The sequence below is a fragment of the Coregonus clupeaformis genome, chromosome 2 (assembly GCF_020615455.1).
Source record: "Coregonus clupeaformis isolate EN_2021a chromosome 2, ASM2061545v1, whole genome shotgun sequence".
Classification (NCBI taxonomy): Eukaryota; Metazoa; Chordata; class Actinopteri; order Salmoniformes; family Salmonidae; genus Coregonus; species Coregonus clupeaformis.
This window is the reverse complement of record NC_059193.1, coordinates 11,607,604-11,630,643: the sequence shown is the minus strand read 5'-3', so window position 1 is coordinate 11,630,643 and position 23,040 is coordinate 11,607,604. Positions and strand designations below refer to the sequence as shown.

The following is a 23,040-nucleotide window of genomic DNA, read 5'->3' as shown; positions in this document are numbered from 1 at the left end:
GGTTGTTTAGGTTAGGTTGTTTAGGTTAGGTTGTTTAGGTTAGGTTGTTTAGGTTAGGTTGTTTAGGTTAGGTTGTTTAGGTTAGGTTGTTTAGGTTAGGTGGTTAGGTTGGGTTGTTTAGGTTAGGTGGTTAGGTTAGGTTGTTTAGGTTAGGTTGTTAGGTTAGGTTGTTTAGGTTAGGTTGTTTAGGTTAGGTTGTTTAGGTTAGGTTGTTAGGTTAGGTTGTTTAGGTTAGGTTGTTTAGGTTGTTTAGGTTAGGTTGTTAGGTTAGGTTGTTAGGTTGTTAGGTTAGGTTGTTAGGTTAGGATGTTAGGTTGGTTGTTAGGTTAGGTTGTTAGGTTAGGTTGTTAGGTTAGGTTGTTAGGTTGTTAGGTTAGGTTAGGCCTCTCTGGGGTTTATTGATATAGAAGAGAAGAAGAAAGAGACTATTATTCATCGAACATGTTTTATATACAACATTATGTTTTACAGTAAAACTTCCAGTTAGTTGGTGTTCGGTTTTAAGACAAAATGATAACTGTAACTCACATCAGCCAAAAGGAAGCAAACCACGCAGAACGGACCAGGGGAGGAATAAAGACAGAATGCGTCGGCCCTGGTCAAAAGTAGTTCACTATCTAGGGAATAGGGTACCATTTCAGAGGCAGCCACAGAAAGCATATAGTAGAAACCCTTGATGCTTGACCAACTCAAACACCCCTTCATTCCATCCACCCACTGAGCCCTATAATCTTCTCAACATTTCCACCCCTCCACCTTCCACCCCTCCACCTTCCACCCCTCCATCTCATCTCCTCATCCCTCTATACCTCCATCTCTCTCTCCCCTCATCCCCCACGTCTCTCCCAGCAGCCCAGGGTCTTAATAATAAAGCAGCCAGAGTGCACTCATAAATAATTAGGTCTGAACCCTTCAAAAGGAAAGAGAGAGCGAGGGAGAAGGAGAGGGAAAAAAGAAAAGAGAGAGAAACACATGCAGAGGAGGGAGAGAAACATGCTTCTTTCTAGGAGCATGATCCAGGAGCAGTGACAGACACATAGTGACAGGCTCGCAGAAAGAGAAGAAACCCCTCTCCCTTTCTCTCCTTCCCTCCTCTCGGGCCCCAGGCTGCATGATTGTTCCTCAGATGCCAGGAGGAGGCTGTTAGCTACTTAAAGAGACAGTGACCACACTTACTGTGTGAGCTCACTATTCTCCCTGAAATCTCCCTAACCTGTGAAATCAACTTTATTTTTACATTAAGCTCATTAAATTACTTCACCAATCAGTGTGGATAGCTTCTATGGAGGAACTTTTAATGTCCTTTGAGCTAGCTAGCTAACAAGCTTGAGTGTGCAGAGCGGCACCAGAATGAAAAACAGGTCTTACCTTTTTGTAGTTAATAAATCCAATGTGAAACGTGATAACTAGGAATATAGTATCCTTAACTAGCATTGAAAAAGTTAATCCATTCTTCTCTAGCTAATTAAAAATCTCTCTCCCCATCTTCTGAATCACGCTTGTAACGTCAGTACAGTAGCCTATGCTTCGGAGGGGAGAGGGGCACGGAGCCTAAACACGAACACACACTGGCAAAGATTTTAAGCTTGCAGGCAGACACTGGAATAGGTTTCTGAGTGACAGAGTGAGGGTTTTGCATAGGCGCTTTTTTTGTTTTGTGGGACTAGAAAAAAATGCCTGAAACGTATAACAACGTTATTAACTGGTTCCCATACTTTTAAAATAACGATTCTGTTCCGGAACAGTATGGGTCACTTTCGTTCCTGGTCCCGTTTCGTTATCTTTTAGGTTTCAGTTCTGTTCCCTGAACTGGTTCCAACCCCTGGATAACATCAAAAAAACATTTTCATTTTTTATGAAATATCCTTTGAATGTTCTCCTAACATTAACTAAAATGTTATATACAACATCTGTAACAACCACTACTGAACATTCCCCTAAGGTTCTTATTAGATTTCCAGGTAATGTAATAACAAAATGTGTTCTGGGAATGTTCTTGCAACATCAGACAAATGTTTCATACAAACATTTTATAATTATCAGCAAAACTGGACAATTTATGTGTTATTTGAACTTTTTGGGCAACCTAATGAATGTTCTGGGAACGTTCACAGAACCTATTTTTGTTTGCTGGGTATACACACTAATGTATTTACTGTATGCATGAGTAGACTATATGCACAGTTTCACACTATAATGAGCTTTTGAAAGAAGTTGTTCAATGGGTCTAAATACACTATGAGGAGTGAAACTACCTTGCAGCTTCTGTGCACAATTAAGTGGCCTAAAGTACATACACAGACAAACTGTTGAGGACTGGGCAAGTATTTGATTGGGTCTAAAATGCGTTGGAGGGGGAGGCAGTGGACTGGACAAAGGGCCCTGATCCGATTGGAACATGCCACATTTTTCCTTAAACTGCAAGTTGTTAGGATTTATACTGTAGCTGGCCACTGTTCTAGTCCAGAGAGACTACAGAGAGGGTGAAGTTTCGGAACAAGTTCATTACTCATGGGTAAATGATCATAGGCATGGTAAAGATAATGTATTGTCTTACAAAGTGCGTAGTCTTGTCCGAGCCAAAACGAGCCATAAGGCAGGAGCCTGTTTCGCTAACATGAGGCAGCTTGATGTATAACTAAACCCCCTGTAAGGACGCTAGTCTATCGTACAGTCCTGTAATAACAGTATCTTGTAAAATAATGGAAACAAATGACAGCTATACATCAAAAACGGAGATCTGAAATCAAATCTTCTTTTAGTGGATTATGTTTGTCAGGTCCCAGAGAACAAATAAATCATTAACATAACCTCATGATCTAAATGGGCACAGAGTGGAATATTTCTATGGCTTATAAGGATGGGAGAGAGACAGCATACAGATACCGTTGAATAGACTTCTTTCTGAAATTATGGACAAATTGCCAATTTTAGGGATAGTCCCACTACTGTATTCTACTCATATTTAACTGACCATAATACTGTACACAGGGATGTTATGTACAAACTAGTGTCGATATTTCAAGCATCAAGTCTTTAAATCCTGTAAATGCGTTTCCCTCAGTCTGTAAGCCAGATGCATATTTCTATTTCAGGGCAAATAAAATGTAGTAAAATGCACTAAACCAGAAGGTCCAGACAGATGGAGTAAGAGGATTCTTGTTTGTTGTGCTGTAAATGAATGGCGCCAGACAGTCATGTCTGCTCTCTATTCATGTTTCAGGCCATAGGGCATCTGGAGGGCATCAACTCCCCAAATATAGCCAACATAAAATACATTTCCGGTGGTTTGGAATGAAGACATAAGTGCTGACAGTAAATAGCCCTTATGAGCATGGCCATAACAGTTATTTTAGACTCCAGAAAGCTACAATAACAGGACACACACCCCCTCAATAAATCACTGACTGTCGCTTTCTATTTCACTGCAATCCATAGCCATTCCAAGCCTTATGGGTCACAAGGCCTAAGTCTGTATCTCTTTCAGCAATTCCCTGGCCTGGGATCATTCACTCCATACTGTATGTCCATCACCCACTCCATATCTTTCCTCCCCTCACTCCTAGATTGATACCCTGTTCGAAAATGCATCAGTTTTCCTTCCTTCTCTCCTTCAGGTAATTAATCACTGATCAGTATGCAATTTGATAAGTGAAACCAAAGTTTCTACCATTCTGACAACACTCTCAGATTTACAGTGGTTACGTCCCAAACTGAACTCTATTTCCTATTCAGTGCACTACTTATGACCAGAACCCTATTAGCCCTGGTCTAAAGTAGTGCATCATAAAGGCTATAGGGGGCCATTTGGGATGCAGATTGATCTTCATTGTCATGAATCTTGCCCTGGAGGCTTTTTGGTCTTAATTTAAGGTTAGGGTTAGCAGTGTGGTTAAGGTTCAGTTTAAAATCTGATTTTATGACATTGTGGCTGTGCCAGCTAGTGACCACTCTGCAGAGCTGCCTCCAGGGCAAGATTCATGACAATAAATGCCAACCTGCATTTGGGACGCAGACAGTGTTAACTTCAAGGAACTGAATGTTCCCTCACTCCTTCCACCCCTCGTTCTCTTTTGTTATGTCCCTCCCTCACTATTTCCACCCCTCTTTCCACTACTTTAAGTCCCTCACTCCCTTCTTTCACTTCACCGTGATACCTCCAAAACTCGCTCCTCAGGCAGCGAGTTGATAAGGATTCACCTCTCGCCCATCTGGTTCAGATCATGAAACTATTGATTTGATTAAAGACATAAAAGGAGGATTTCCTCCATCTTGATATGTGGATCCTTCTACACACTTAGCCCAATGGTGTTGATACCCCCAGATAATCTCAGGCCATAATTTGTACCTGTGTAATTACATAGTAATAATCTAAACATGTCATGATGTCTGTTTGGTAGAGATTCGGACTCTTTGATCAAAACAAGCACCACTGGGCAATGATTGGTACCCGATTTCCCTCCTCATCGATCTTATTGGGAGAACTAGTGTGTCTTACTGTGGATATGGTTTTGACTGGCCCTGGGATCTCACTGGCCAATGGGCATTGATTACACAGAGTTCGCATCAATGTAAATTCTACTTCAGGTCTCACTCTGGAGAGGTATTTGGAGTGGGTACAGGCCTGGGCACTGCACTCAGGGTGGGCTCAGCTGAGAGATGTGATTCCGTGCCAGGCGGTCTATAACCCCTTTGCACCGTACCGTTTCCCTGGGCGAGCTAGTCGAGCTGGGAGATCTGACTACAGCTCACTAATCTAATCCCTTTTGATATGAGAACAGTGGATGCCTTTTTCAAGATTAGAAATCAGGATCCTGGATGGACCTAAACATTAAAAAATCTTAACGATGGAAAAATAAGAGAGGGAGAGGTCTTGACACTCGTCATCCGATTAAGCTGGGCCTGTATACACTAAGAGTTTTCCCTTATAATATAGATCATCCCTGGCCTGCATCAGGACCTGTATACACTAAGGGTTTTCCCTTATACTGTAGATCATAATGCATTAGATCACATGGACAGGATGGGACCTGATCCTAGATCAGTACGCCTACTCTGAGATGCTTTGTGAGTACGTACGGCCCTGATGCGGTGAGGCAAAAGAGCTGTGTGTGTGTGTGTGTCTGTGTTATAAAATAAAAGCCTGATAAATGCTAAACAGATTGGGGGTGAAGATTAAGGACACAACATAACAGAGGGCTTTGGTAAAACTGACATGCAACCAGAGGGCTTATTTTAGTGGTACACACTAGTGCCTTTGTCACGTGGAAAATACATTAACAACATAAGAGGAGAACATAAGGATGGTATGTTATCCAGCGGTATGACAGAATTAGAGCCGTGACCAGAAAGTTAATGCAAGGAAACTCTGGTGCTATATGGCCTAGGTCTATGTATAGTCTATACATTGACTTGAAGTAGGCTGAAGATTCTTCAGACAGATGATGATGAGACTGAAGTAGTAGCCTAAATTCTCTGACACATCAGAGGAGCAAATATGGATATGATCAATAATCAAAAATGTCACTAATGTTTTACTTCAATATCGTCTTGAGACAATGCTGAGCATTCTTCTAGTTCTGACCATGTTTATTTGACCCTTCTCGCTTACCTTCGACAGTAAGTCAGCATCAGTAGGCTAACTTTAACAGGTGCAACAGTTACAGGACAGACTCACCTACTTTAAACTGCGACGTTTTGTCATTGGGGTCTGCGTGGTCGTTCACTAGCATCATGTGGAGGATACCGAAGGAGTTCTGTATCCCGAAGATGGATCCATTACACCAGGTAGCAGCGAAAACAACTAACCAGCCGAACCCGCCCTCGGGTGGGACGAACCCGGGGCTCTGCCCTGGCATCGGTGCGGGGGACTGAGACTGGGAATCCGGAGACACACCGGGTTTACTATCGAGACATCCAGCCTCGATTAGCTGGATAGTGCTGTCCTCATGTGGGATCTTGCATTCGCTATCTCCCAGGTCCTGGCCCTTGTCCTCCTTCTGTGCTTGCTGGTTCTCCTCCTGGTCTTGGGGAGAACCACCTTTCTGCTCCATTTCAGAGTCTGCAGTAGCCTCATTACAGTGTTCTGTCGGCGGCTCGCCGCTCGATGCTTCCTCCTCCGTCTGATTGTCTCCTATCCCGTTGACCCCCATCTTATCCTGTCCAGTAGAGGGGTTACTGCTGTGTTCTGGGTGCATCGCTCATGCATCAGATAGCTACAGTAGCCTATTGATTGACAATGATTGTCTATAAAAAATTTAAATAAAGTAGGTTTCTTTCTGCTCTTCTTTGTAGACAAAGTGAAGTCACAGCACCAACTTCAGTATCCGAAGTGCCGCTATAAAATCGGTTGTATAGTGAAAGGACAGGCAAGTCTTATTTATCATGGTATATATCAGATGTCCCCGTAGCCTATTTCCAGGGGAAATGATGACGCCAGAAAATATTTCACTTTTGCTTTCCTGCTCCGTGCAAAATGTAAATCAACCTGTGAAAACGTCTGCTGCTCGCCAACCTCAACTCAATCTCGTCCTCGGGTTGCACACAGTCTCCACTCTCCACATCGTTTAGCCTAATCTGTAAACAAATGAGTGTCGGCTCCTCCTCTCTCATTTGTTTAACGTTATATTGGAATATGTGGATCTCTCGGCCGGGGGCTTTCAGTACCACGGTGTCAACACAGAAAACAACCTTCATTCAACAAGTTTGCCCCCGCCTCCAAGACCTCGTCACCAATGGACGAGCTCAAGGACGGTTTAAAATTCCTACTACACGAGATTACGAAAAGACTCCAATGTTGCCCCACGGCTTCTGCCGTCTCTGACAAACACTACTCGAACTACTTTGGAAAGTGCAGCTGCAACTCAGTGAATGACGTTGATGGAGTGGGCCATCATTCTCCACCAAAATATAGCATCTCTGGTCTATTGTTACAATGTTGCAATTGTAGAAGGCTACAGTTTCTCGCGGAAAAGTGTCAATGTAATAATTTTCCGGCGCAACTTTGTATCCGGTGTATCGCAGCTGATTTAATTTCACTATGCCATGATGCAGCCTAATATTTTATCAGAAAATATGCACAGTTTACATCCCATCCCATACAAAGGCGTTTTAGACCAGGATAAAATACCGTTAAAACGTGCTATTTACATCTAATGGTGAATAACTGTGACTTGTAAAGCAAGCCTCTTATATATTTGCCTTTACACAGGCTGTTCCTGTCCAATTTCTTGCCGCAACGGTTGTGTTGGTATGACAGTCGGTGGATCCGGGTTCGAATCCCGGTCGGGTTGGTTTCGTTGACTCTCCCCTTAAAGGGGGCAATCAGCAGTTGTTTTATCCATTTTTGGACTTCATTTAATTATAAGTACCCAATATTCTTCAAGAATATAACTTATAAATGCCTCATGAGCTTAGTTCATACCCCGCCAGAACCCAAAATATAAGCTTGTTTTACAAAGTGTGTAAATGTAAACAAACATTATATAACCTCAAAACATGGTTAAAATGAAACTATCATTTTGATATCATGTCCTTGCATCCATAGCTCTCTATGAATTTGAGAGGTTACATTTCTCTATCCCCATCCCTCAGCTTTTTACCCGAAACAGGTGCAGGGAGTCTGCTTTGTTATTGTTTCTACTGTTTATTGCCACTCTAAACTTCCCTAATTGACAAATTAACTCAGAGTCCATTGGAGAGGATCAGCTTGAGCAAAGTGAGGTGTAGAATCACTGATCTACAAATAATATTCCCTGCCAATTAATAGGCTTTGTGCGATTAAGATTAGTAGAGCCATGCCTCCCCACCAAACACTCACACACAACCAGACATACATATACACTCACTATACACACATGTACATGCACTATACACATGTACACATGGATTCTGTGGCCTGAGGGCACACACTTAATATGTTGTGAAATCTATGAATGTATTGTAATGTTTTTAAAATGTATGACTGCCTTAATTTTGCTGGACCCCAGGAAGAGTAGCTGCTGCCTTGGCAGCAGCTAATGGGGATCCTTAATAAATACAAATACAATGATTGATTGATTGGAGACAGCTTGTGCCAATTAAATAACATTTCCTAGGATTTTCTACCTGCAGCAAACCTAGTGGATGATGCTGAAAACACCGGTAAAAAAATTACAATAATAACCAACCAAAACAACTGGCCCTAATCATAGGCCACAGCTGTGATCGTGTACAACTGGCCCTAATCATAGACCACAGCTGTGATCGTGTACAACTGGCCCTAATCATAGGCCACAGCTGTGATCGTGTACTACTGGCCCTAATCATAGACCACAGCTGTGATCGTGTACAACTGGCCCTAATCATAGACCACAGCTGTGATCGTGTACAACTGGCCCTAATCATAGACCACAGCTGTGATCGTGTACAACTGGCCCTAATCATAGACCACAGCTGTGATTGTGTACAACTGGCCCTAATTATAGACCACAGCTGTGATCGTGTACAACTGGCCCTAATCATAAGCCACAGGTGTGATCGTGTACAACTGGACCTAATCATAGACCACAGCTGTGATTGTGTGCAATAGCTAACTTTCACCATTGGATGGGGCCAACATGCCACAGTTGACACACAGGATGTGTTTAGTTGACAGTGTGGTTAGGATTGATTGACCACTCTCATGTTGGGAGATGGAGAAACCGCTCTTTAGCCATATTCCAATTCTTGGTCAGCTGTGATTGAATTGATGTAGGCCTAATTAGGTCAATGTCGAGGTAGAAACCAGCTAGTGTCTGACGTCCATGGGTAGCATCCCTATGGATGTCTTTGGAAAACATCCTAAGCCAATACCCAATAACATCCTGTCTGAATTGCTTTTGAATTGAATACCTCACCTGGCCTATCTCAGTGTATGGCATGATGTGATGTCATAGCTAAGCACTCTTTGTCTCTCCTGATCTTAAAGTCCCTCGGGGTCGATGCACTGATGGGTGGCTTTGTTTTATAATCATAGATCTCATAATTAGATCACTACATTATATGATTTATCTCTGTGGGAGCATCATCCCACTCCTTTATGAGGCCTATAAATAGATGATTGAGGAGTTTCTAGAACTTTCCCGGCGGTTCACACATGTAAGGGGTCAAAGGTCAGTGGACCCAGGAGAAGGTTGGTCCATGATTTCCTGTTGATTCTGGGATTCTTTAATTCCTCTGAGAGGTGGAGGCGGTTGGTCCAGGCTCAAGAACACAGAGGAATGACTGTGACTGGGGGCGGGTGGTCTCCCAGCAGAGAAAAGACTGAGACGTTATGTAACCATATGGGGGAAGTCTGGAGGCAGACATTTCATTTCAGCAGGGCTGAATGATGCATGCTGTCTGGATCAGACTGGATCAGACAGGAACTGACTGAGAAAGGGCGGGAGAGGGTGAGTGGGTGACAGAGGGGGTAAGTGGGAGAAAGAGGGGGTGAGTGGGAGATAAAAGGTGAGAAAGAGAGGGTGGGTGAGTGGGAAAGAGAGAGAGGGTGCGTGGGAGAGAGGGTGAGATGGAGGGAGACAGAGAGGGTGAGTGGGAAAGAGGGAGGTTAAGAAAGAGAGGGTGAGTGAGTTTGACAGGGTGAGAGTGAGAGAGGGTGAGAGAGGGGGGAGAGGGAGAGAAGCACAGAGGGGATCAAATGAGGGGGTGTTAAAAAGGAGGGGAAAGTTTGGTGAGAATGAAAGAAGACGCTGGTGTGGAGAGAGGGAGAGAGAGAGAGAGAGAGAGAGAGAGAGAGACAGAGAGAGAGAGAGAGAGGTGCAGGTAATGTAAATAGTGTTCAGCATGCATGAACATGCAGCAGCCAGCGGGGGTGGGGTGGCGCTGGCGGAACCATTATCACACTGCTGTGACTCACATCACATTCTTTTCCCTCAGGGTTCTGAAAGTGATGCAGTTTGTTCTATATAATTCAATTAACTGGTTTATGCCGGTCAGTGGAACAAAAACAAGTCAATATTCCCTAGCTGTATTCCATAGCTGATGTCTGTGATCCTGGTGTGGTTTGCATTGGAAGCAAACCTCTTCAATCGAAAGGTGTTACCCTCATACCTGTAGTCATTGGCACACCGTGACGCACTGGGGAAAAAAACTTTCAGACAAAACAATATTTTGTGTCTCCTGAAGTGACATGCATGGTTTCATCTCAGGGTAGGTGACCAGACAGTAGCTATCAATGATCATCCCTGACAGTCTAGACTCCCTCATGGAAATGTACATGATGAATTATCCACTTAAAAGTCCATGTTGGCAATTCATCAATGTGGAAACAAATGGACTGAATAGGTGTTTATTGTTTTTAATAAAGTGTTCAAGGCCTGCTGCATTAGCAGTACTAACACGCACATACCCAGTGATCCCTACCTGTAGATATTGTCTGACATGTCCCATGTTTCCATCTGGTTAGAACCAGACTAAAGTAGCAGTTAACAACAAAACAAACAAGAGGAAACGCTGAAGGGAAAGTGTGTCTGTGTGTGTTGTCAGTGTTCTTCCATTCTTGTCAGAGATGTCATATTAGCATGATTTATGTGATGTCATGTTAGCATGATCTATGTGATGTCATGTTAGCATGATTTTTGTGATGTCATGTTAGTATGATCTATGTGATGTCATGTTAGAATGACTTATGTGATGTCATGTTAGCGTGATCTATGTGATGTCATGTTAGCATGATCTATGTGATGTCATGTTAGCAGGATTTATGTGATGCCATGTTAGCATGATCTATGTGATGTCATGTTAGCAGGATTTATGTGATGTCATGTTAGTATGATCTATGTGATGTCATGTTAGAATGACTTATGTGATGTCATGTTAGCGTGATCTATGTGATGTCATGTTAGCATGATCTATGTGATGTCATGTTAGCAGGATTTATGTGATGCCATGTTAGCATGATTTATGTGATGTCATGTTAGCATTATTTATGTGATGTCACGTTAGTATGATTTATGTGATGTCATGTTAGCATGATTTATGTCTTGAGATGTACAGTGCATTCGGAAAGTATTCAGACCCATTTACTTTTTCCACATTTTGTTACATTATAGTCTTATTCTAAAATTGATTAAATAAAAACATTTCCTCATCAATCTACACACAATACCCAATAATGACAAAGCAAAAACAGGTTTCTCGAAATGTTGCTAATGTATTAAAAAACAGAAATAGCCTATTTACATAAGTATTCAGACCCTTCGCGACTCGAAATTGAGATCAGGTGCATCCTTTTTCCATTGATCATTCTTTTTTTTTTTTTTTTTTGTCATTTAGCAGACGCTCTTATCCAGAGCGACTTACATGAGCAATTAGGGTTAAGTGCCTTGCTCAAGGGCACATCGACAGATTTTTCACCTAGTCGGCTCAGGGATTAGAACCAGCGACCTTTCGGTTACTGGCACAATGCTCTTAACCACTAAGCTACCTGCCGCCCATCATCCTTGAGATGTTTCTACAACTTGATTAGAGTCCACCTGTGGTCCATTCAATTGATTGGACATGATTTGAAATGGCACACACATGTCTATAAAAGGTCCCACAGTTGACAGTGCATGTCAGAGCAAAAACCAAGTCATGAGGTCGAAGGAATTGGTCAGGGAGGTGACCTAGAACCCGATGTTCCCTCTGACAGAGCTCCAGAGTTCCTCTGTGGAGATGGGAGGACCTTCCAGAATCAGGCCTTTATGGTAGGCCAGACGGAAGCCACTCCTCAGTAAAAGGCACATGACAGCCCGCTTGGAGTTTGCCAAAAGGCATCTAAAGGACTCTCAGACCATGAGAAACAAGATTCTCTAGTCTGATTGTCACGCTCGTTGATAGATGTATCAGACCAAGGTGCAGCGTGGTATGCGTACATATTCCTTTATTAACTGAATACAGAATCAAAACAACAAAATACAAACGAACATGAAGTTCAACAGGCTACATAAACACAAGCCAAAACAGAAACAAGATCCCACAACTAAGGTAGGCAAAATGGCTGCCTAAGTATGATCCCCAATCAGAGACAACGATCGACAGCTGCCTCTGATTGGGAACCATACCCGGCCAACATAGAAATAGAAAATCTAGAATTCACACCCTGACCAAACCAACTAGAGAAAACAGGGCTCTCAAGGTCAGGGCGTGACACTGATGAAACCAAGATTGAACTCTTTGGCCTGAATGCCAAGCGTCACGTCTGCAGGAAACCTGGCACCATCCCTACGGTGAAGCATGGTGGTGGCAGCATCATGCTGTGGGGATGTTTTTAGCGGCAGGGACTGGGAGACTAGTCAGGATCAAGGGAAAGATGAACGGAGCAAAGTACAGAGAGATCCTTGATAAAAACCTGCTCCAGCGCGCTCAGGACCTCAGACTGGGGTGAAGGTTCACCTCCAACAGGACAACGACCCTAAGCACACAGCCAAGACAACGCAGGAGTGGATTTGGGACAAGTCTCTGAATGTCCTTGAGTGGCCCCGCCAGAGCCCGGACTTGAACACGATCGAACATCTCTGGAGAGACCTGAAAATAGCTGTACAGCGACGCTCCCCATCCAACCTGACAGAGCTTGAGAGGATCTGCAGAAAATAAAGTGAGAAACTCCCAAAATACAGGTGTGCCAAGCTTGTAGCGTCATACCAAAGAAGACTCGAGGCTGTAATCGCTGCCAAAGGTGCTTCAACAAAGTACTGAGTAAAGGGTCTGAATACTTATGTAAATGTGATATTTCAGTTTTTTTAATTTGCAAAACATTCTAAAAACCTGTTTTTGCTTTGTCATTATGTGGTATTGTTTGTAGATTGATGAAAAAATAAGAACAATTTAATCAATTTTAGAATAAGGCTGTAACGTAACAAAGTCAAGGGGTCTGAATACTTTCCAAATGCACTGTATACATTTACATTTTAGCAGACGCTCTTATCCAGAGCAACTTACAGTTAGTGAGTGCATACATTTTTCATACTGGCCCCCCGTGGGAATCGAACCCACAACCCTGGCGTTGCAAGCGCCATGCTCTACCAACTGAGCTACAGGGGACTGTATACACCTACAGTCTCACTCCATGATACATACATTCTATTTCTTCATACAGAAATTATTCACACAATGCGTAAAGCCCACCAATAAAGTTACAACTCATAATATTTTGTTGTTTAAGGTAACATGTTGGGGGTAGTATTAGGTGACCATATATTATAGTCAAGATGAGGTGTCATTTGTGGATTGTAGTAGTAGTAGATTACAACTCAGGGTATGGGGGCATCAGTGAAGTGTTCGGTAGCAGTAGTATTTGGGGTGTAGCATGAGACAAAGAGGAAGCTAAGCGATTCCCACTCTGATTCTGATTTCCTGGTTCGCTCTCTTTCTCTCTCAGTCAGATGCTGGTACTTCTATCATGTCCCAGCTTGTCCACCTTGCCAGCTCTCCTTATAAGGACTGGAGCCCAATCCCTGTCCTCCTCTCCTTCAGGTCTGCAACAATGCACACCACGGGGATTGTGACAATAAACATGCACGCTCAAACATTCACTCCCTCCCTCCCTCCCTCCCTCCCTCCCTCACACACACACATACACACACACACTCAAGCATTCACCCTCACACACGCTGACACACTCCTGTACATACTGGAATGTGAGTATGTGAGTCACATGCTTTAAAATGATCTGATCCAAACTCATATTCTATTCACATACATTACACACAAAAATACATGGTAACTTTGTCATACAATTATGTCATGAACAGCCAACATACTATATACCTCCTCATACAAAAACACACTGACACACACAAACAAGCCAGCTCAAGCTAACCTACTGCTACTGATGAGTAAATTAGTATGCAAGGAGGGACACATACGAGCAGTACACCCTCCCCCCTTCCTGAAAGAGCCAAGGAGACCTGGAGTGAGAGAGAGAGAGAGAGAGAGAGAGAGAGAGACGGAGAGAGAGAGAGAGAGAGAGAGAGAGAGAGAGAGAGAGAGAGAGAGAGAGAGAGACGGAGAGAGGGGGTGGGGGGGGGAAGCACAGAGGGGATCAAATGAGAGGGTGTTAAAAAGGAGGGGAAAGTTTGGTGAGAATAAAAGAAGACGGCTGGTGTGGAGAGAGGGAGAGAGAGAGAGAGAGAGAGAATGTGAGCGTTAAGAGAAGAACAAAGAAGAGTGAAGAGGGAGAGCGAGAAAATACATTAGATATCCTATTATTCTACAATTCAGGTATAGTAAAAAATTAACTACTGGCATTGGTTTGTTTCAGTTTTCTTTCACTTGGTTGCTATGGTGATAAGTTTGAGAGCATGACTGTACTAATGTTTCACAACCACAAAAAAAGATGAGAAATGATTGATTAACATAGTCGACATCAACTCAGATAAAGCCATACAACAACTTTAATAATTTAGAATGTTGCTGTGTTATTCTATGGATGAAAGTATGTGGAAGCTAAAAGGAGGACTAGCATGTGTTGAGAGTTCAGCTTGGGTTCCCACAGATTTGTCTGGCACCCTACCAACTGAGAAGAGAGTACTAGCTGGTGGAGACTGCACTCTCCCTTTGTTTTTATGTTATTTTAATGGTTACTCATCTGAGCCAATGCATGCTCATTATTAAAGCCCTAACAAGTGACCCTTCACCTACATACATTTGTACATCCTATATAACCCCAGGATGCTTATCTACCACAGGAGGTTAGTGGCACCTTAATTGGGGAGGACGGGCTCGTGGTAATGGCTGGAGCGGAATAGGTGGAATGGTATCCAATACATCAAACACATGGTTTGATGCCCTTCCATTCGCTCCATTGCAGCCATTATTATGAGCCGTCCTCCCCTCAGCAGCCTCCACTGTTATCTACCTCTGCTCTATGTACAATAGTGACTAAATGTGGTGGGCAGTGTTGTCCACCTTTGTAACCTTTGTGCAGAATTAATTCATCTGTTCATTCTGTCTTTTCTTTCTTTTTTTTAACTCCTTGAAAATCAGCCTTATTAGTTTATCTCTCTGTGAACCGGTTGTCCTGCAGTACATTATCTCTCTGTGAACCAGTTGTCCTACAGTACATTATCTCTATGTGAACCGGTTGTCCTACAGTACATTATCTCTCTGTGAACCAGTTGTCCTACAGTACATTATCTCTCTGTGAACCAGTTGTCCTGCAGTACATGATCTCTCTGTGAACAAGTTGTCCTACAGTACATTATCTCTCTGTGAACCAGTTGTCCTGCAGTACATGATCTCTCTGTGAACAAGTTGTCCTACAGTACATTATCTCTCTGTGAACTGTTGTCCTACAGTACATTATCTCTCTGTGAACCGGTTGTCCTACAGTACATTATCTCTCTGTGAACCGGTTGTCCTACAGTACATTATCTCTCTGTGAACCAGTTGTCCTACAGTACATTATCTCTCTGTGAACCAGTTGTCCTGCAGTACATGATCTCTCTGTGAACAAGTTGTCCTACAGTACATTATCTCTCTGTGAACCGTTGTCCTACAGTACATTATCTCTCTGTGAACCGGTTGTCCTACAGTACATTATCTCTCTGTGAACCAGTTGTCCTGCAGTACATTATCTCTCTGTGAACTGTTGTCCTACAATACATTATCTCTCTATGAACCGGTTGTCCTACAGTACATTATCTCTCTGTGAACCAGTTGTCCTACAGTACATTATCGCTCTGTGAACCAGTTGTCCTACAGTACATTATCTCTTTGTGAACCGGTTGTCCTACAGTACATTATCTCTCTGTGAACCGGTTGTCCTACAGTACATGATCTCTGTTACGAACCCCGTGGCTCTAAACATCTAGGGTGGATGGACATGAGACCCGTAACATAAATTCAGGTAAATTATAAGTGTGGCATGGAATAGTGAGAACAAATAAGACACAACTACCATGAACTACCGTCAAACACAAAGTGTTTATTTATGAACACACGGTAAGGGTTTGGGAAAAAGGGCTGAGCAGGACCCAAGAAATGAAACAATAGTGTAAAACCCCCTAAACTGATCTAGCCTGCCTGAAGAACCGCTAGGCTACTGCTACCATACAAAAGTACAGTGGGTGGTCCGCTCCAGGTCTAACTGGTGTTTATAGACAGATTTCTTCCTACGGGTAATGTACGCCCAAGGGCAACTAGCTTAAACCCCCCTTTTCCCAAAAAACACACAAAACTACTAAACAGGGTACTCAGCAATTAAATAAGTACACCGGATACAACAGTATCCACACTCAGGTAAAGAAATATATTCTAATAATGTTACCAATAGGGTAACCAACAACTTAGTGCGTACACAACACACAGGACACCACCGTGTCCATACTCACATATGGCAAAAAGTCTCTCTCTCTGTCTCAACAAACACAAGTCTGGTTTTTATACAATGGAATGTGTGATTTAACAAACGAGTAACAGGTGGTGCAATTCACAGGAATGTTCACTGATTGGTCCAATCAGCAGACACCTCAACGACCACCAATCAGGAACATACAGGACACCTGTGATTAGGGCAGAAGGAGAAACACACAAAAACACAGGATACCTGTATCCGTAACACTCCCACCCTTAAAAGAGCAAACCACAATGGTTTGCGACACACGTACTATCACAACACCCAAATTTCAATAATCATCCTGCCGGGATAACACAAAAACCCTAGATCATCAAACACGAGACAAAGCATCTGCCAACACATTATCCAACCCCTCTTCGCAGAGGAATGGCCTCTGGGTACCTGGCGGCCACACACATAATTGTCAACATAAACTGGTTACCAGATTTTGTTTTCGGTAATGGTCCAACACAATCAACCATCACATGTTCGAATGGTTCACCTATGGCCGGTATGGGACAAAGAGGCGCGGGGGAAATAACCTGGTTCGGTTTCCCAACTACTTGACAGGTGTGGCAAGTCCGACAGAACTGAGCCACATCTTGTTTTAAACCAGGCCAAAAGAAATGTCGCAAAACACGATCATAAGTCTTGGTGACTCCCAGATGTCCGGACCACTGGTGATCATGAGCGAGGGATAAAACATTTTGTCGAAAGGCTGTAGGAATCACTATTTGGTAAACAGCATTCCAATCTCCGCCAGCGTCAACATGGGATGTCCATTTACGCATGAGGAGATTACCATCAATGAAGTATGCCATGTTTTTCTTCTTTAGCTCCTCCTCTGAGACAACACTAGAAAAACATTTAGCCAGGCTAATGTCAACCTGTTGGTTAGCGATCAGCTGCTCACGAGTAACTGGTAACTGTATTGCCTCAGCAACAAGTTCCATTTCCTTCTTCCTTTCTCTGGGCTGTTGGTCAGACTGCACCCAGCTTACCAGAGGTAGCACCCGAACTATCCTCTGGGTCACACTCTCTGAATAGAATCGTGTCTGACAAATCTACCACTTCACCCACTTGTCGTGCTTGAGCACGTGTGACAGCACAAGCGGGAACACCTCTGGATAACCCTGTGCCAGCTCCTCGGAGAGAGACTGGTCACTTTTATCCAATACCTCCAATATGGGTATTACCTTTCCTCCGGCAATATCGTTGCCCATTATAAAGGTCACCCCTTTTACTGGCAACATCGGACGTACGCCAACTCTGAACAATCCACTGACTAACTCAGAGTGTACGTTCACAAAGTGCAATGGCACTGGGACAAATCCCATTTCAATTCCTTGTACTAACACACTGGAACCACAATATGTATTATTAGACAAGGGCAACACATCAGCTAGTATGAACGACTGCGCCGCACCAGTATCTCTGAGGATTCTAACTGGGACGCTGAGACGCTTCATCATCTGATATAGAAACAAACCCCTCAAAAATGAACGGTTCATAACTGTGATCTGGGACAGGGACTTTCAAACCACATTCACTATGAGGCTTCTGTCTTGATTCCCGGCCCTACAACCCATGCGAATCAGCCCAACACCCGTTGGCGGCCTGGCGTGCTGAGGCACCCCGGTTTGCGTTTAAGCAAAAAGCAATCACTAACCAAATGTCCCACCTTATGACAATAGAAACAGTGACGCACATCTTTTGGGCGTGCTGGATGTACTGCTGGTCGACTACGATTAAAAGTTAGCAACTCCGCAGCCCGGCTCTCCGTACGAGCCGAAAACACGCTCTTATGCGTCAACACAAACTCGTCTGCCAATACAGACGCTTCCGACAGTGAGGATACTTTCTGTTCGTTCAGATAAACTACAATGCGTTCCGGCAAACAATTTTTAAACTCTTCTAACAAGATTAACTCCCGTAGAGAGTTAAAATCAGTTACCTTACTAGCACTGTGCCATTTGTCAAACAGATTTCCTTTGTCTCTAGCAAACTCCACATAAGTCTGAGTAGGAGACTTTTTATGAGACCTAAATCTCTGTCGATATGCCTCAGGAACAAGCTCATAGGCACGAAGAACAGTAGCTTTGACCACCTCATAATTCAAACTGTCTTCAAGAGGTAGCGCTGCCAGAACCTCTTGGGCTTTACCTGTTAGCTTACACTGAAGTAATAGGCACCATACCTCGTCGGGCCATTTCAATGCTACCGCTATACGCTCAAACACACTGAAATAGGAATCAACCTCTGACTCCCTAAACACAGGTACCAAGGTGATCTGTCTACTAATATCAAATGTAGCAGACGACACCGCTGGTGAGGCTGGCTCACTAGCAGGCATAGTATGAGCAGAGACTAACCTCGCTGTTTCTGCCTCTAGTTCCATTTTACGCATCTCCAGTTCCATCTTACGCGTCTCCAGTTCTTGATCAAGCCTACGCGTCTCCAGTTCCATCTTACGCGTCTCCTGTTCTGCCTCTAGCTTACGCGTCTCCTGTTCTATCTTACGCGTCTCTGTTCTGCCTCTAGTTCCATTTTACGCATCTCCAGCTTGTCTTGCCTGATTTGTGTCCGCTCTTCCGCCTCCATTTGGAGCCGCGTCGAGCGGACATCGATCCTGGCATCACTGTCAGTCAGTGGGGAGAGTGGGTCATAACGGGCAATGTGGCTGGAGCCTTAGCCTCGTCCTCAGACACTGATGGGCTTACAGGAACAGCAACCACATCCCCCTACAGGAGCAGCAGACTCAGGCGGCGGTAACTCAAGCACTCGCTCGTTTAACAATATCGCTAACACTACTTCCCCTAACTTCTGCTTTCACTAAACCCCTCGGTATGGGTACAGAAAAGTGGTCAGCCAAAGCCTGTAGATCCACTCTACGACAATTCTCAAAAATCTCCCACGTAGGGTTTTCCAAAAATGCTTCCAAATCAAAGTAGCCATCCTACTAGCAACACGAGCCGTCGACTACTGAACACACAAAAAAAACAGGTAGTTACAGCTGCTAAGCTCAACACTGAACCAGACACTAACTAATTTACATGAGTAGCATGGGATAGATAGGATCCCGGACGAGCCCCCACTTTATGTTACGAACCCCGTGGCTCTAAACATCTAGGGTGGATGGACATGAGACCCGTAACATAAATTCAGGTAAATTATAAGTGTGGCATGGAATAGTGAGAACAAATAAGACACAACTACCATGAACTACCGTCAAACACAAAGTGTTTATTTATGAACACACGGTAAGGGTTTGGGAAAAAGGGCTGAGCAGGACCCAAGAAATGAAACAATAGTGTAAAACCCCCTAAACTGATCTAGCCTGCCTGAAGAACCGCTAGGCTACTGCTACCATACAAAAGTACAGTGGGTGGTCCGCTCAGGTCTAACTGGTGTTTATAGACAGATTTCTTCCTACGGGTAATGTACGCCCAAGGGCAACTAGCTTAAACCCCCCTTTTCCCAAAAAACACACAAAACTACTAAACAGGGTACTCAGCAATTAAATAAGTACACAGGATACAACAGTATCCACACTCAGGTAAAGAAATATATTCTAATAATGTTACCAATAGGGTAACCAACAACTTAGTGCGTACACAACACACAGGACACCACCGTGTCCATACTCACATATGGCAAAAAGTCTCTCTCTTGCAACAAACACAAGTCTGGTTTTTATAAAATGGGATGTGTGATTGAACAAACGAATAACAGGTGGTGCAATTAACAGGAATGTTCACTGATTGGTCCAATCAGCAGACACCTCAACGACCACCAATCAGGAACATACAGGACACCTGTGATTAGGGCAGAAAGAGTAGGAACACACAAAAACACAGGATACCTGTATCCGTAACAATCTCTCTGTGAACCGGTTGTCCTACAGTACATTATCTCTCTGTGAACCAGTTTTCCTGCAGTACATTATCTCTCTGTGAACCGTTGTCCTACAATACATTATCTCTCTGTGAATCGGTTGTCCTACAGTACATTTATCTCTCTGTGAACCAGTTGTCCTACAGTACATTATCTCTCTGTGATCCAGTTATCCTACAGTACATTATCTCTCTGTGAACCAGTTGTCCTACAGTACATTATCTCTCTGTGATCCGGTTGTCCTGCAGTGCATTATCTCTCTGTGAACCGGTTGTCCTACAGTACATTATCTCTCTGTATCTTTCTGTCTGTTGTATCCTGTGCCTCCTCCTGTATGGGTTCATATGGTAATAATGTGGGAGTTAATTCCTACTTGTGGTTATAATCTTTCAATTTCTGTCCCACAGAGATGATGTCATTCTGCTGGAACTTGGCTGCTCTGCTCCTTCTACTACTACTGACCCCTGACCTGCTTCCCACCCGCCTCATCAACACCCACCCCGTCCTCACACACGCCGTCCCCACCTCCCAGCCAGTCACATACCCCAAGATCCAATACGTTACCGGCTTGGGCTTCGACTACAATGAAGATGACTACACTGAAGAGGATGCTTCCCATTTCCCTTCTAACCACAGCAAAGCCTCATCAGCTTCTACTCTGGTTCCGATGCAGTCCAAGCCCTGTGACTACCACCCCTGCCAAGACAACCAGATCCCCTGCTCCCAGCTCTCTGCCCAGACCGGATGCCTCTGCCCTGGTCTAAGCGGGGTAGACGAGCCCCCTCACGCTCCACACCTCCAGAAGCTAGTGCCAGGCACTGATGGGGGGGCAGAGGTACGGTGGTGCGCCCCAGCCTCTGTGGTATCTGGGTACCGGGTCGTGATCGAAGATCGAAAGGGAGCACCTCTCCAGTTCGGGGGTGATTCTCGGAGCGGGGTGCTGGGGGAACTAGAGGCAGGTGTCAAGGTGTGTGTGGAGGCGGTGAACAGGGCGGGAACCAGCGCCCCTTCGGAGCTCTCCTGCCTGCACTACGACCCCCCTGAGGCCATCAACCTGGCCCTAAGGGCGGGGGTTATCGTAGGGGGGCTGGGTTTACTCCTGTTCCTCTCCCTGGTCGCCCTGGTCCTCTGGAGGCGACAGATGTGTAAAACAGGGGAAAACTCAGCAGAGGGGCTGGGGAACCCCTCCTACAGCACGGAGGGAACGCTGTGATTACAGATGGTACAGTGACTCAGTAGCACAGACGACCCTTGGAGAGAATGTAGGAGTAAAGCAACTGGGACAGGACAGAGCCAAAATCGCTTCACTCACCAGTGACTCATCAGCACAGTGCTCAGGTTGTTCAGAATCCTGCACTTATGAATATAGAAATTAAACAAGAACTTTGGACTTTTGTGGACTAAATAACCCTAACAAAATCTTAAGAGGCTTTGTGACTAAAGAGACTGCAGGTTGTTTGCTGGCAAATTAACTTGTGTACGATAGGATCATGACAGGGCCGAGTTATGGCAGTCGGATTAATGTGTAGAATAAATAAAAGTAACTGAATACTTATGATAAATAACAAAAGCAATTGTTTTTCTAATAAAAGTGTTTTCATAATTTTGGCTGAGTTTGTGTGAGTGATTGTTTTTAATGGAAGGAACATAATATTTTGATAAAACTACATTAATATTGTTGGAAGTAAAAGTTCCTATTACAGTAATGCAACTTTTATTTTGAAACTTGAGTAAGATGAGCCGTTGAAGATGGAAGACGCAGACCAAGATGTCAACACAAGTCCAGAGGATAGAATAGACACCGGGGGGAGCAATGAAGAGGTCACTGTGGACTGTGAGGCAGAGGATAGAGTAAACGCCGGAAGGGAAAGGAGGGGGAAAATGGAGTCCTTTGAGAAGGCAAGAAATAGATATTGGTCAGGAGAAATGCAGTATTATCATAAGGAGACGTATACTTGGATGAATGAGGAGGAATGGAGGGGAAAAGAGAGGCAGAGGTCTAAGAGAGAGATGGAGGAAGATTGTGAGTTTGAGTCAGTTACAAATGGCGGGAAAAAGGGAAGGTTTGTTAAAGAAGAGTGGTAGGAAATGTAAGCAAAGTGAGCTGAAGACCGGAGGAGAAATGGAAGTGAATGAGGGTGATGTATCGGAGGTGGAAGGTGTGGTGAAGTACTTGGAGCCTGAGGATTGCACAGTGGTTCAGGATAAAGATGAGTCTGTGACAGTAGGAGTGAAGTTTGTGGAAAAAGTGGATCCTTGCCTTTTGGTTGATCCATTTGTGATTTCAAGATGGGTGAAAAAAGTGTTGGGTAAAGTGGAATCGGTGAGGGTAACCAGTAGTGGTCTAGTGATAATTGTTTGTGTTTGTTGGGCAGAGGGAGAAGGCGCTCAGAGTTAAACAGATGGGGGAAAGAAATGTATGCACTCACTAACTGTAAGTCGCTCTGGATATTAGCGTCTGCTAAATGACTAAAATGGAAAATGGAAAAGGGCGCCATTGAGAGGAGTGATTACTGGGGTAGCAGTAAATGTAAAAGTGGATCAACTGAAGGGGAAGATTCCCGGTGTGTGTGATGCTCGTCGTTTGGTGCGACGCAAACAGGGTGTCGAGAGTGGGGAAACAGAAGAGTCATTGTCTGTTCTTTTGAGTTTTGAAGTTGAGTCTTTTCCGGATAAAGTGAAGTTAGGATATATAAGTTATCCTGTGCGAGCTTATGTGCCGAGTACATTACGATGTTACAGGTGTCAAACTTATAGGCATGTGGCAGCAGTATGTAGGAGGGAGATTCCAAGGTGTGAGAAGTGTG

The 23,040-nt window shown here is 43.9% G+C and overlaps 2 protein-coding genes across 2 annotated transcripts in view; one reads left to right on the top strand and one right to left on the bottom strand.

Moving 5' to 3' along the window:
* The window catches only part of LOC121533300 (monocarboxylate transporter 8-like), a 33,379-nt gene extending 26,722 nt beyond the window's left edge, over nucleotides 1–6,657 (bottom strand). The window contains exon 1 of the mRNA XM_041839117.2: nucleotides 5,678–6,657. Coding sequence (XP_041695051.1) covers nucleotides 5,678–6,197 — 520 coding nt within the window. The 5' untranslated portion in view covers nucleotides 6,198–6,657. The remainder of the gene's footprint in view (nucleotides 1–5,677) is intronic.
* A 7,529-nt stretch (nucleotides 6,658–14,186) lies between these two features.
* LOC121536788 (leucine-rich repeat neuronal protein 4) lies at nucleotides 14,187–21,841 on the top strand. The gene is made up of 2 exons (XM_041844340.2): nucleotides 14,187–14,223; nucleotides 20,641–21,841. The coding sequence occupies exon 2, from the start codon at nucleotides 20,643–20,645 to the stop codon at nucleotides 21,444–21,446; it is 804 nt and encodes a 267-aa protein (XP_041700274.1). The 5' UTR covers nucleotides 14,187–14,223; nucleotides 20,641–20,642; the 3' UTR covers nucleotides 21,447–21,841.
* Nucleotides 21,842–23,040: the final 1,199 nt, after the last annotated feature.

Coding starts and splice junctions, on each gene's coding strand:
- LOC121536788 (XM_041844340.2), top strand. CDS start 20,643: ATGATGTCATTCTGCTGGAACTTGGCTGCTCTGCTCCTTCTACTACTA.